Below are 14480 nucleotides of genomic sequence, written 5' to 3' on the forward strand. Positions count from 1 at the left end.
GCATGCCTGTAGTCTTAGCCACTCAGGAGGTTGAGATAGGAGAGTCGCTTGAGCCCGGGAGGCAGAGGTTGCAGTGAGCCGAAATCGTGCCACTGCACTGCAACCTGACTGACAGAGCAAGACTCTGTCTAAAAAAAAAAAAAAAACAGAGTGTGTGTTTATGAAATGTACTATGTAAATATGTCTTGGAGATCCTGATAGTCATGATTTTTTCATATGGTGCAGTGCTAGATTTAATTTACTGGTATTTAGAATTTTTGTAAAAGTGATAAAAGACTTGGATAGCATCCACTCTTTTTCTGTCCTTTAGAATAGCTTGTATAAGATGCTTCTCGGTGGTTTAGTCGTTTTTAGGTATGCTGTGGAGAGAGGATTCTGCATTCTTTTGCATTTAGCTTTTTCTACCTGCTTTAATGTAATTTTACTGATTCTGTTACCAAATGCAGCAACTTTCTTGTGTCTGCCTTAATGTGAGCATTTGCGTATGTCTTGTTAATCTTTATTAGTGTGTGTAAGAGTACTTTGAAAACTTTAGGCCATGAATTTTGTCTTTGTTGTTTACTGCCTCATCTCCGGTGCCTAGAATGATTCCTATAATATAAAATGTTACAAATAAATATTTCTCAAATGAATGAATAATATTATCTGACCTCTTTGGATATATCTGTATACTTCCAGTCAGTACTTATTTTCATTTCCAGTAATGTCTATTACTTTCCTCTATGCTTTCCTTACCTTTTGGTACTCCATAGCAGAAACTTAGGATTGTTTTAATAAATCTATAACACTTTTTATAAGTAAATGTTTATTGAATTGATCTGAGTTTAGAGCTTATTCTTTGTACTAGTGTCAGTATAATTGTAACCATTTATATATTTTTACATACCTTCTGTCCTAACATTTTGTCTTCTAGGCCATGGACACAGTCATTCCCTCTTTAATGGCGCTCTAGATCAGGCACATGGCCATGTCGATCATTGTCATAGCCATGAGGTGAAACATGGTGCTGCACATAGCCATGATCATGCTCACGGACATGGACACTATCATTCTCATGGTGAGTACAGCCTAAAGACAAATGGACAGCCTCCAAATAAACAAGAGTTTTGTGGAATACTTTTCCTAGTTGAAATAGTTTATTAAAAAGATACTCAATCAACTTCTTTTCTAATGAATCAGTCTAAATGGCTCCCAGGGCTAGTTTATTTTTTGTATAGCGTGAAATTAACTCAGGATAAGGCAGTGGATGCTAGCTTTTTTCAGGGGGTGTATCATAATACAGTGCCACTCTCTTATGTATTTATTTTTAATTTTTGTGGGTACATAGTAGGTATATATATTTATGGGTTACATGAGACATTTTGGTACAGGCATGTAATACATAGTAATCACATAAGGGTAAATGGGGTTTCCATCCCCTCAACCATTTATCCTGTGTTAAAATCAACCCAATTATACTCTTAGTTATTTTAAAATGTGCAATGAAATTGCAATTTGACAATAGTCACTCTGTTCTAGCAAATACTAGGTCGTATTCATTCAACTATTTTTTTTGTGCCCATTAACCATCCCCCCTCCCCTCCCCCCAAATGTCACTATTTTAAATGAGTGTTAGTGAATGAGGAGCAATTGCATTTTAGGAAATGAAAATCATAATTTTTTAAGCATCATGAGGCCTTTTGTGCTATATTGGCTTATAAAAATATGGTAGAGGTTTTCAGTTTTTCACATTTGAATTATAATTTTTGATGTCTGTCACCTGATGTTTACCTCTATATTTTTTTTAGAAATCTTCAGATGCTTACTTTTATAGCATTGGGTACTAACTTACGAGGTGTTTATCAACTTAATATTTTATTTTGAATTATATTTTACATAGTTTATAAAGTATAGCTTAATAGAAGCTGCTTGGGTGACACAATTTGATTACTCTCAATAGAGTGTATACTTAGGTATTATCTTGTATTGGCCGTGCGTGGTAGCTCACACCTGTAGTCCCACTACTTTGGGAGGCCGAGGCGGGTGGATCACCTGAGGTCCGGAGTTTGAGACCAGCCTGACAACGTGCAGAAACCCTGTCTCTACCAAAAATACAAAATTAGCCAGGCGTGGTGGCACATACCTGTAATCCCAGCTACTCCAGAGTCTGAGGCAGGAGAATGGTTTGAACCCGGGAGGCAGAGGTTGCTGTGAGCCGAGATCGCGCCATTGCACTCCAGCCTGGGCAACAAGAGCGAAACTCCGTCTCAAAAAAAAAAAAAGCATTATCTTGTATTTGCAACATAGACAGAATCTTACAGCTTTAGAATTGAAAATATGAAAGGGACCTTGGAGAGTGAGCCTTCTAAGCCCTTCATTTTTCAGTCTTTGAAATTTTTCCATGAGGCAAGAAAATAGCTTGAATCCGGGAGGTGGAGGTTGCAGTGAGCTGAGATCACGCTACTGCACTCCAGCCTGGACAGCAGAGCTGACTCTGTCCAAAAAAAAAAAAAAAAAAAAATTCTAACTACTCTATTGAGATATGATTGACGTTGACATATGGAAAGAGATAAATATTTAATGTATACAACTTGATGAGTTTGAGGTAAGTATGCACCTATGAAACCATCACCATGATTTCTCCAGTAAACATATCCATTCCCACTGAAAGTTTCCTCCTACTCTCAATTCTCTTCCCTTCCCTTCCCTTCCCTTCCTTCCTTCCTTCCTTCCTCCTTTTCCTTTTCCCTTTCCCTTTCCCTTTCCCTTCCCTTTCCTTTCCTTTCCTTTCCCTTTCCCTTTCTTTCTCTTTCTTTTTTTGTTTTTCTTTCTTTCTTTCTTTCTTTCTTTCTTTCTTTCTTTCTTTCTTTCTTTCTTTCTTTCTTTCTTCCTTTTACTTTTGCAGTAAGAGCACTTAACATAAGATCTACACTCTTGGCAGATTTTTAAGTATACAATACAGTATTAGCTATGGGCACTATGCCATACAAATCCCTAGGACCTATTTATTTTGCACAACTGAAACTTTGTACCCTTTGACTAATATTTCCTCATTTCCAACTTCCTCCAGCCACTGGCAACCACTGTTCTATTCTCTATTTCTATGAGTTTGACTGTTTTAGATTCCTCATAAAAGTGGTATAAATGTAGTATTTGTCCTTCTGTGTCTGGCTTATTTCACTTAGCATAATGTCCTTCAGGATCACTCATGTGTCAAAATTAGAAGGATTTCTTTCTTTAAGAAAGAAATAATATTGAATGATATTCCGTTGTATGTATATACCACATTGCTTTACCCATTCATCCATTGATGGACATTTAGGTTGCTTCCATGTCTTGGCTATTGTGAATAATGCTGTAGTTAATATGGAAGTGCAGATATCTCTTTGAGATCTTGATTTCAGTTCTCGTGGGTATATACCCAGTTTGCTGATCATACGGTAGTTCTATTATTGTTTTTTTGAGGACCCTCCATACTGTTTTCCATAGTATCTGCACCAGTTTACATTGCCACCAGCTTTGCCCTCACTTACTGTCTTTTGGTTTTTTGGTAATAGCCATCCTAACAGGTATGATATGATATCTTATTGTGATTCTGATTTGCATTTCCCTGATGATTAGTGATGTTGAGCCTGTTGGCCATTTGTATGTTTTCTCTGGAGAAATGTCTATTTGATTCCTTTGGCCATTTATTATTTTTTGAATTTTTTTAATGAATTTTTTTATTTTTAATTTTTGTGGGTACATACTAGGTGTACATTCTTATGATTTATTTATTTATTTATTTATTTATTTATTTATTTTTGAGACAGAGTCTCACTCTGTCTCCCAGGCTGGAGTTCAGTGGTACGATCTCGGCTCACTGCAACCTCTGCCTCCCGGGTTCAAGTGAATCTCCTGCCTCAGCCTCCCAAGTAGCTGGGATTACAGGCATGTGCCACCACGCCCAGCTAACTTTTTGTATTTTTAGTAGAGACAGGGTTTCACTGTGTTAGCCAGGATGGTCTCAATCTCCTGACCTTGTGATCCACCTGCTTTGGCCTCCTAAAGCGCTGGGATTACAGGTGTGAGCCACCGCGCCCAACCGGTAGGTGTATATTCTTACGGGGTACATGAGATGTTTTGATACAGGAATGCAGTGTGAAATAATCACATCATGGAGATGAGGTATCCTTCTCAGGCATTTATCCTTTGTGTTACAAACAATCCAGTTATACTCTTTTAGTTATTTTGAAAGGTACAATTATTATTGACTGTAGTCATCCTGTTGTCCGATCAAATAGTAGATCTTATTCATTCATTCTTTCTTTTTTTTTGTACCCATTAACTATCCACTCTCCCCCCGCAGCACCACACTACCCTTCCCAGCCTCTGGTAACCATCCTTCTACTCTCTGCATCCATGAGTTCAATTGTTTTGAATTTTTATACTCCACAATAAGTGAGAACATGTAATGTTCTGTGACTCTTTGACCATTTTAAAATCGGGTTATTTATTTACTTTGCTGTTGATTGTGAGTTCTGTATATATTTTATCATATACATAGTTTGCAAATATTTTCTGTCATTCTGTAAGTTGCCTTTTCATTTTATTTGGTTCCTTTGCCTTGCAGAAGCTTTTTAATTTGATGTAATCCTACTTCTCTATTTTTGCCTGTTGCCTGTGTCAGTCTCTAAAATATGCTGTATTTTTATAATAGTTACACTGGCATGCTTTAAAACCTTGCTTTTCCAACTTTGCTCACATGCATCCCAAAATAAAGTTGAAAAATTGCGTATCTCTCACACTTTTGGCTATCAGCTGGATTTTTTAGGGTAGCTACTTCTTCATTCCCACACAGCAGTACAATATCTAGATAGGAAATATTATATGGTGTTATGCTTTTATATTTCTTTGTTACATTATTGCAGAACATTGTTACAGTGCTCTATAAAAGCTGTACTGATAAGGTACTGTGCTGTGGGCCGTGAACAAATGATGATAGCAGGTACTTTGTTAGTTGTGATTAGAAAGCTTGTCAGTCTTCCTGATAATCTGTTTAAACAAATATTGCTCATCTTTTGCCTTGTCTTCCTGTATTTTTCTGCTTTAATGTTAAAGCTGATTAGTAATTTTCAAGATATTTAAAGATAGAAATTATAGCATTTTTTTATCATAAAGGCAAAATGAAAAAAATTATTTTTATCTCTTCTGTATCAAGAATTTGCCACATTAATCTAGAAGCTGTTGAAAAACTATTTACCATAGTCGAGTTATCTTTCTATCCTGGCTTCGTTTCTTGGACCTCATAACTTCAAGCAGTACATTTGGTTTTCTCTGAATTTTCCAGTTGTAAAAGTATTAAAAGATATTTTATGAATATTGGAAAATTTTCACAATGTTTTTAATTTTCTGTGCTTTTAATCTTTTTAATACAATAATTTCTGAAATACTCCATACCTTTGATGAATTTTAGAACTACCGCCGCTAAATTTACCTCCACTCGATTATTTCATTACATTTTAAAAATAAATTTGTAAGTTTGATGTGGCTGTATAGCTATGCATTCTTCGTGATACATTTGAGTGAAAAGGACTCTGAATTGTAAAAATTTGAATGAGGAATTGAAAACGTGTTTTAAAATAACTTAATTCTCTACAGATGGCCCCTCCTTAAAAGAAACAACAGGACCCAGCAGACAGATTTTACAAGGTATGACAAGCAATCTTTGTATTTCTTAGTTTTTTGGAACTGCTTTTATAGTTTTGAAGTTTTAGTTGTCTGAAGTTTTCCTTTAAGAAAAATATATAACACAGTGTTTGTGTTTAGTGTTAGCCTTTCTAGTGATTATTTTTTATATGCTATTAGATATATTAGCAGACATTCTTTTAATTATCACTTGACTGTTTTCTCTGATTTGATAATACAAGCAAAATATTGAGCTGGGTGTAGTTGGCATGTCCCCACAATCCCAGCTACTCAGGAGGCTGAGGTGGGAGAATTGCTTGTGCCCAAGAGTTTGAGACTACCCTGGGGAACCTGCGAGACTTGCGTCTCAAAAGAAGACGATTCAGAAACTGTTCTGCTTAAATACAAGTAATACCCACGCCTGTGACTATAAACATTGTATAGATGCTTCTTGATTTACTGTGGGGTTGTGTCCTAATAAACCCGTGGTAAGTTGAAGATACTGTGGGTTGAAAATGCATTTAATACACCTAACCTACTGAACATCATAGTTTTGCGCTGCCTACCTTAAGTGTGCTCAGAACACTTGCATTAGCCTATAGTTGGGCAAAATCATCTAACATAAAGCCTATTTTGTAATAAAGTGTTGAATATCATGTCATTTATTTAATACAGTCCACTGCAGAGTACAATATCAGTTGTTTACCCTTGTGATTGCGTGACTGACTGGCAGCTGCTGCCTGCTGTTGCTGCCCAGCATCATGAGAGATGATCATAGCACATTATTGCTAGCCCAGGAAAAGATCAAAATTCAAAATTTGAAGTATAGTTTCTATTGAATGCATACTGCTTTCGCACCATCATGAAGCCAAAAAGTCACAAGTTGATCCTTTTAAGTCGAGGACTGTCTGTAGTAGTATATTTGCTTTTACAGGATTATTACATAGTTTTTCCAAAAATAATATTTAATATGTTTTTATGTTGTGAGAAAATTTAGAGCTAAAAATTTAATGCAAAGTGAGAACTCCATCATATTTGTAGGCCATCAATAGCTAATACCTGTAGGAGCTTACATGTTGTGTAAAATTGTATATTACAAAGTTTTACAAGCCAGAGAAAATCAATCCTGTCTATGAATTATATTAGTTTTGGGGTTTTTTTTTGTTTTTGTTGTGGGGGGTGGTTATGAACCAATCTCTGGCTCTGAGTTTCCATTTAGACTTTATTGTCAGGGTTTCCTAATTCCCAGCTATCTACTTGCCTTTATTAACTTTTGACTTCCGTCTGACTTTCTGAATGGCTTCTTATCCAATCTCAACTACACATATTTTTCTTCACTATTTCTTTATATAACTCTCGTTTTTTATTTTTCACTGTGAATATATTCCTTCATACTGAGAAATTTATTTTCAGAAGGCTTAAATGTGTCTTCCAAGCACAAGTTTTCCATTTACAAAATATGGAATTGTTTTAGAATAACATTTGCTGAAATAGCATATAATCATGCATATTTGATGCATCTGTATCAAGTAGTATAAATTAGCCTTGATAATAAGAATTTAATTTTGAAAGTCATCACAAGTTGGAGGAAAGGAAATTAGATTTGCCTTCCTAATTCTCTTTTATATAAGTTATTATGAAAATAAGTTTATATTTTCTGAATACTTATCAATTTATGGTGGCTGAAGAGCCCAGTAAATAGCTGAAGAACAGAGATAACTAGCTGGCATTAAAAACTTCTTGTAAAATGACCAGGTAGATAGATACTCATACATGAAAAACTTGAATTAATTAAGTTTTTCAATTATTTGCTACATTTTGACTCCTGGCTTACTAAGGTTTTGGGGGGTTAGGTTATCAGTATCCTACCACATCTTCTAAGACTTTTTGTGTAAGTTAAACATCCTTGTTTATATTTCTTTCTTAGTGATTTTTTTCTTAAACAGTTTATGTAGTAAGAAGGGCTTAGGTAGTTTTAATGACACTTACTAATAAAACCAGTTTTCAGGTTAGAAAATAAATTGTAGCCAGGGACTTTCCAGTCTAAGGAAAAGCAAGAACAAATCATTATTTTCTTTTTCCTTTCATGTTTAGAGTTATTTTCATTTTGTATTCTACCAAAACACTGATTAAAGGATATAAAGATTTAAAAGCATGTATCATACATAACAGTTTGTAGTTAGGGACCTTCAATCTGCTTTGATGTGTATTTTTTTTTCCAGTTTTAGTTTTAAAAGTTAAAGTGGCCCCAACATTATTAACCTATTTAATTCACTGCTGTTTGAAATACCTAACAGGAACTGAATATTCTATAAGTATGACAAAAATCTGTATATCTATAAGTATATCTGTAAGTATGACAAAATTCTTTTGTTTTGGAAAAATTTTTAAGAGAGTTCTTAAAGAACTGTTCTTTTTGAAGAAGAGTTATAATAATAGAGTTAAACTGTATATAAATGAAAAGTTATATGTAGGTAGTGAGGGATGATTTATATTTTATATAATATTTGATATAAATTTCCATCAGTGGCAGATAAAATGAAGTATAATTTCCCAGAACACAAGATTTGATTTGACTCATTAGCAGTCAGTTTTTAAGTTTTGAGAACATTTCTTGAATTTAAGTTTGTATTTCTGTACCTCCAAATAATTATGGTTCACCTTTTTTTGTGCAGTGAATACTAAAAACGAAAACTCAAGTATTTCTCAACTAGATACGTGCTTTTTATGCATTAACTATTTCTTTTCAGATAGGGCAGGTGATGGTATTGAAGAATGCTCTATTTTTAGCAAGACATGGTTGAAGTTTAAAAGAATGTTTTGCTATGTAGAAATTTTGTATTAAAGATCTAAACGTTGAATAATTTGTCTTAGTTGAGTTTTTTCAGAAAATATTGTACGTAAATCTTGACATCTTAAATGGTTTTCTGGGCAACTTTGACTTACTAAATGTCTAAGTTCTTAGAATATCAGTATAACATCAGTATCCTACCAATTTAATATTTAATTATTAAAAGTTCAACATGTATTTTATATTTATTTAAAAATATTGAAATTAGCGCCTGCTTTCACATCACCTCTGAGTATAGTATGTAACCAATTTAGATAGAGCTTTTAGGATAATTAATAAGTGTAACAGGATAAGTTATGGTTTATAGGAAATTATAGTCCCAAATGGTAATAATTTTAATCACCAGCAGAGGGCTCTGTATGTACGTATATCTATAGTTAAAATGTTTCTTGACCGGTTCTTTTAGCCTAATGCAGTTTCCTTCCCATAACAAGTTACTGACTTTTGGACTCCTTTTAGCCAGAGGTGAATGTTCAAAAATAATTTTTAAAATCAACTTACTTCTCTGCTTCATTTATATCATTAAGAAAAAGTATGATTTACCAGTCAGATATTTCAACCCCTGTTGATTTGAAACAGAAAAATTGATTTTAATTCATAAATGTACTATTACATGGTTACTAAATGGTGAATATACATGCTTACTTATTTTTGAAATTGGTATCTAGTTTTTTGTATATAAAATTAAGAGTCTAGCTCTAGGATATATTTGTGTTTTAAATTAACCAAAGGACTGTTTTGATTTTTATGATGGTTTATTTCTAGGTGTATTTTTACATATCCTAGCAGATACTCTTGGAAGTATTGGTGTAATTGCCTCTGCCATCATGATGCAAAATTTTGGTCTGATGATAGCAGATCCTATCTGTTCAATTCTTATAGCCATTCTTATAGTTGTAAGGTAAGTGTTATTGTTACTTTCAAGTATTAAAGTGAGACCAGGAGATAAATATGTTACTTAAATTATAGATCTAAAATACAAATATGTAATTATGTTGATTTTCCTTTGCTTGCTTTTTTTTTTTTTTTTGGAGACAGAGTCTCTGTCTGTCACCCAGGCTGGAGTACAGTGGCACGATCACGGCTCACAGCCATCTCCGCCTCCTGGGTTCAAGCAATTCGTCTGCCTCAGCCTCCCTAGTAGCTGGGATTACAGGCACCCGCAACTGGCTGTACATTAGTGCCCAGCTAATTTTTGTATTTTTAGTAGAGATGGGGTTTCACTACATTGGCCAGGCTCGTCTCAAACTGACCTCAGGTGATCCACCTGCTTCAGCCTCCCAAAGCGCTGGGATTACAGGCATGAGCCACCGCACCCAGCCAGATACTCTTTTCATCTTCATATGTCTTCAGTGTTTGCCATGTATTTCTTACCTAGAGTTTGATGTTTCTTTTTGATATTTGGCAGTTAAACTTTTTGGTCTTAATTCAAATCAGTAGTAATTTTCTTGAATCCAACATTACATCTATAGAATAAAATAATGGAAATATAAAATATGTTCACTATAGTTAGTGTATTAATTCTTTGACATCTGCATCTTACATTATTAAATGCAAAAGAATATCAAAGTCTCCCCTGCTAGAACCATTTTTATTCATAAAGTCACATTATCATTGTAGAAGTCTTGTAAAAGTGCTACCTGAAATGAATTACGTCTTTCTTCCCATCTAGCTTACAAAATTCTTGAGGCAGCATCTGCCTCCTAGCTCTTTATCTTTCTATTGCCTACTATAGTGCCAATGTATATGGAAACATGTATGTGTATAGGTGTATAAATTCTCAATAAATATTTGCTGAATTAGAGTGTACAGTTGTTATCTTTTAAGTTTAACTCATCCTGAGATACATTTTATTATTGGTCTAATGTTTATAATGATAAAACAATATGTTCCATTATTTTAAAGTCTTCAGTTATTTAAAAATTTACATATACACTGTATATGTCTTGACTGGACTATTTTTATTTTTTCATTGTAATTTTACTGTCAGGAAAACTTTTATAATGATGACAAAGATCTGCTGGAGGCCAGACTCAAGATTTTTATAGCTCATAGTTTATTAGAATAGATTTAATAGAATATGATGAAATCATAATGTAAGATGAGTCAGAAATGGAGATTTTTTTAAAGCTTCTGCCAAAAAAATAGGATATACATTTTAAACATACAGATGATTTTTAAATTTTTTCTAATTATTTGAACAGGGAAATAACTCTGCTACATAAAAGTCTGTTATAGGCTCAGCACAGTAGCTTACAACTATAATTCCAGCACTTTGGCTACTTGGGATGCTGAGGCAGGAGGATCTCTTGAGCCCAGGAGTTTGAGGCTGCAGATAGCTATGATGGTGCTCCTGCATTCCAGCCTGGGTGACAGAGTAAGGTCCTGTCTCTATATAAAAAGGAAAATAAAAGGATTTCATAAAGTTTAAAATGCCTTTTCTTCTTCTTTGGAAATCTTACTGTACCTTCTTGAAATTTCAACTTAGATGTCCCATGTTCTGTGAAATCTGGTAATTTATTCACTGTTACAACTCTACCTCTTTATTTGTGCTTTTAGTGTTCACTTAACTGCTTCTAATACTTCTTAGAGTAGAATCTTAATATTCACTTTTGTTTGTCTCCACTCTTACTATTCTAATTCTGGCTACAATTATGTCTTGCCTGGAAAACTGTAACAATCTCAAGGTTGACCTTTCTGTCTCCCTCTAAACTCTTCACATTGGCTAAAATTATCTTTTGTTAATAAGGGTTATATTACATATAAAAATTATTTAAATCCTTTAATGACTCTTACCCTTAGGATAGAGTCCGAACTCCTTAACAGGCTTCATGATATATAACCCTTGTTGACCTCTTTGGTCTCTCTCAGTACTTCTCAATTCATACGTTGCTCTTCAGCCACAGTAAATTAGTTTTAGTTCCCTGAGTATGTTGTCAGCTCTCTGGATTCTGGGCTTTGCTCATCTTTCCTCTATTCAAAATACTCTTATACTTCATGTCTTCCTTGCCACACCCCCACCCCTTCCCACAGTTACTCATCCTTTAGATCAGATTCAGTTTAAATGGCATTTCTTTGGGAAGCATTTCCTGATTCTCTACCTCCCAGGTTTGGTTAAGTGTACGTATAGCACCTTATACTGTAGTACCCTTTTCATGGCATTTACTTACCATAGCCTGTTTATTATTGCCCTCGAGCTCCATTAGGGCAAATTGTTTTTTCATTGTTTTAGTCAGCACCTAATTCTCCCTGGCGAAAAAAAAAAAAAATATATATATATATATATATATATATAGGTACCTTTGAATTTGAATCAAAATAAATTTGTGGGTTTTTTTCAACCTCAGAGAATTACTTTAATTCCAAATTGGGAATTCTTACTTAGTTCTGTTCTCACTCATTTATTCCTCTAATATAAATAAATAAACACACACAGACACACAAAGTAAACTTGTTTTACTGAATATGACACACATTATAAACTGCACAAATCATCTTCACTAAATATTAAGTAGGCCTCTCGCCTACTTACTCTTAGGATCTTCACTGTCTTGATCCTATATTATAATAGGGTAGTGAGACAACAAACAAATTGATAAATTAGACTGCTCAAATGCCAAACAGTTACTTGTATTGTGTAGATTTAAGATAGGATTATGTGATAGTGACTGAGTTGCCACTTCAAATTGAGTAGATCTGGAAGACTTCTGAAGAAGGGGCCTTTAACATGAGATCTTATTGTCGTAAGAAAAGCTTATCAGAGGAAGAACATTCTAGTCTAGGGATCAGTTGGTAGAAAAGCCTAGTGGTGAAAGCAGTTTTGATACTCAAAGGAGGCCAGCATGGCTGAAGCATAGGCAGTAAGAGGAGAGTGGTTTGAGATAAAGTTGGAGAAACAGACTGGGGAAGACTACCTAGGGTTAGGAGTTTGGATTTTATTCCAAGTGCAGTGGGACACGATACGGGTATTCATTTTAAAAAATGATTTTGGCTGCTGTGTGGATAATAGATTATAAGAGGGCACAAGTGAGAACAGGTAGACCAGCTAGAAGGCTATTATATTAAAGTGGACCAGGTGAGAGGCCATGGTGTCTCGGTCTTAGGTACTAACCTTAGAAATGGAGAGACACAGAAAAGTTAGCAAATGCTTTGGGGTACAGCTAACAAGTTTTGCTTGAGAATATAAATGTATGGGTTAGGGCTGAGTGAAAGAGGGGAATTAAGGATAGTTTCTAGAGTTCTTATCTGGGCAGCTGAGTGAATGAGGTGTCATTACTGAAAGAGAGGGGACTGGAAGAAAGGTAATGTTTTTGTTTTTAAAGGGGACTGTAGATCAAAAGTTCAGTTTTGGATGTAAGTTTGAGATCTCTCAGACATTGATACGGGGATTTCAGATAGACAAAGAGTGTACAAATAGGCGTTCTTGGAAGCAGCCAACTGAAGAGAAAGGGTTGAAAATAGTCCACACCTGGATTTAAAGTCATGGAGTGGCATTCATCTGGCATCGGAATTCATCTAGCATGAATGCCACTATTCCCACCCCTTCTGTTTTCCTGGAAAATATCCCTCAGTATGGTACTCCTGCCTGCTAAAACTGATTTAGTGTCAGGGGCCCTTTCAATATAGTGCTTCAAGCAACCACAGTCAGCCAACTACAGTTGGCTTCCAAGGTAAAACTTATTTGTCATCCTTGTCTAGGTCCTACTGACCTACTTATAAACTTCTCTGTAACTTACATGAACATAGTTTCAGGTCATATAATTGGATTCCTTTTTGTTATTGTTAAGCTTTAATATTTTTATTATTTGCTCTTGTTTTTCTGATACGCAATTACGTATGTATTAGTCATTTCTTGCATTGCTATAAAGATACACCTGAGACTGGGTAGTCTATAAAGAAGAGAGGTCGTATTGGCTCATAGTTCTGTAGGCATTACAGAAAGCATAGTGCTGGCGTCTGCTTAGCTCCTGGGGAGGCCTCAGGAAGCTTACAGTCATGGTGGAACGTGAAGGCAGAGCAGGCATATAGCATCGTGAGAGAAAGAGAGAGAAACAGATATGGGGAGAAGATGCCACACATTTTTAAATGACTAAATCTCGAAAGAACTCACTTACTATTGTGAAGACAGCACCAAGCCATGAGGGATCTATCCCCATGATCCAAACACCTCCCACCAGGCCCCACCTCCAGCATTGGGGATTACAGTTCAATATGAGATTTGGGCAGGCACACATATCTAAACTGTATCAACATTTTTATTGTAAAAATTTCAAACATCACTGAAATGTATAACTTACCTGTTGAAAGGTTCTCATAATCCCACCCTTTGAAGATAACAGGAAAGTTTCATGTATCTTAAAATTCAACAAATGTTTTAGTACCCACCCTGTGCCAGGCAGTGAACAACATGGGCAAATGGCCTACCTTCGTGGAGATTACATTTTGATATGGAGACAGTCAGTAAAGCAAATGAACATGCAAATAGATAATGGACTGTCAGTTGGTGACAAATGCCATAGAGTAGGCTAAGAAGATACTATTTTAGAAGGGCTTGGAAAGTCTTCTGCATAGGGTAATATTGGAACAGAGACTAAATGGTGGAGGAGAAGGACATGGGACTGCTCAGAGGAAGAATATCCCTGGTGAGAGAACTTCAAGTATAAACACACAGGCAGGAGCATGCCAGATATGAGGATGACAAGAAGGGCAGTGTAACTGGAGTGCAATGAGCAGGGCAGAGAGTGGTAGATACATGTTTATATATCTGCATCTCTGGAGTTCAGGGAGCAGGTTGGGGTGGAAGATAGAAATTTGGGTGTCATCAGATTATATATGTTATTTAAAGCCTTTAATACACAGTTTGCCCTGAGACCGAGTATTGATAGAGGAGGGGAGGCCTGAGAACTGAGCCCTGAGGGTGGTCAGGAGGCAGTTGCAACCAAAAAGAGTAAAGTGGAGTGACCAGCGAGGTGGAAAGAAAGAT

At 35.3% G+C, this 14480-nt stretch overlaps 1 protein-coding gene across 1 annotated transcript in view; it reads left to right on the forward strand.

The window, feature by feature from the left end:
* The window catches only part of SLC30A7 (solute carrier family 30 (zinc transporter), member 7), a 91346-nt gene that overhangs the window by 16879 nt on the left and 59987 nt on the right, over nt 1–14480 (forward strand). The window contains exons 6-8 of the mRNA XM_011992551.1: nt 914–1057; nt 5620–5670; nt 9263–9398. Of these exons, the coding sequence (XP_011847941.1) occupies nt 914–1057; nt 5620–5670; nt 9263–9398 (331 nt within the window). The remainder of the gene's footprint in view (nt 1–913; nt 1058–5619; nt 5671–9262; nt 9399–14480) is intronic.

Source organism: Mandrillus leucophaeus, unplaced genomic scaffold (assembly GCF_000951045.1).
Source record: "Mandrillus leucophaeus isolate KB7577 unplaced genomic scaffold, Mleu.le_1.0 Scaffold413, whole genome shotgun sequence".
NCBI classification, from domain to species: Eukaryota; Metazoa; Chordata; class Mammalia; order Primates; family Cercopithecidae; genus Mandrillus; species Mandrillus leucophaeus.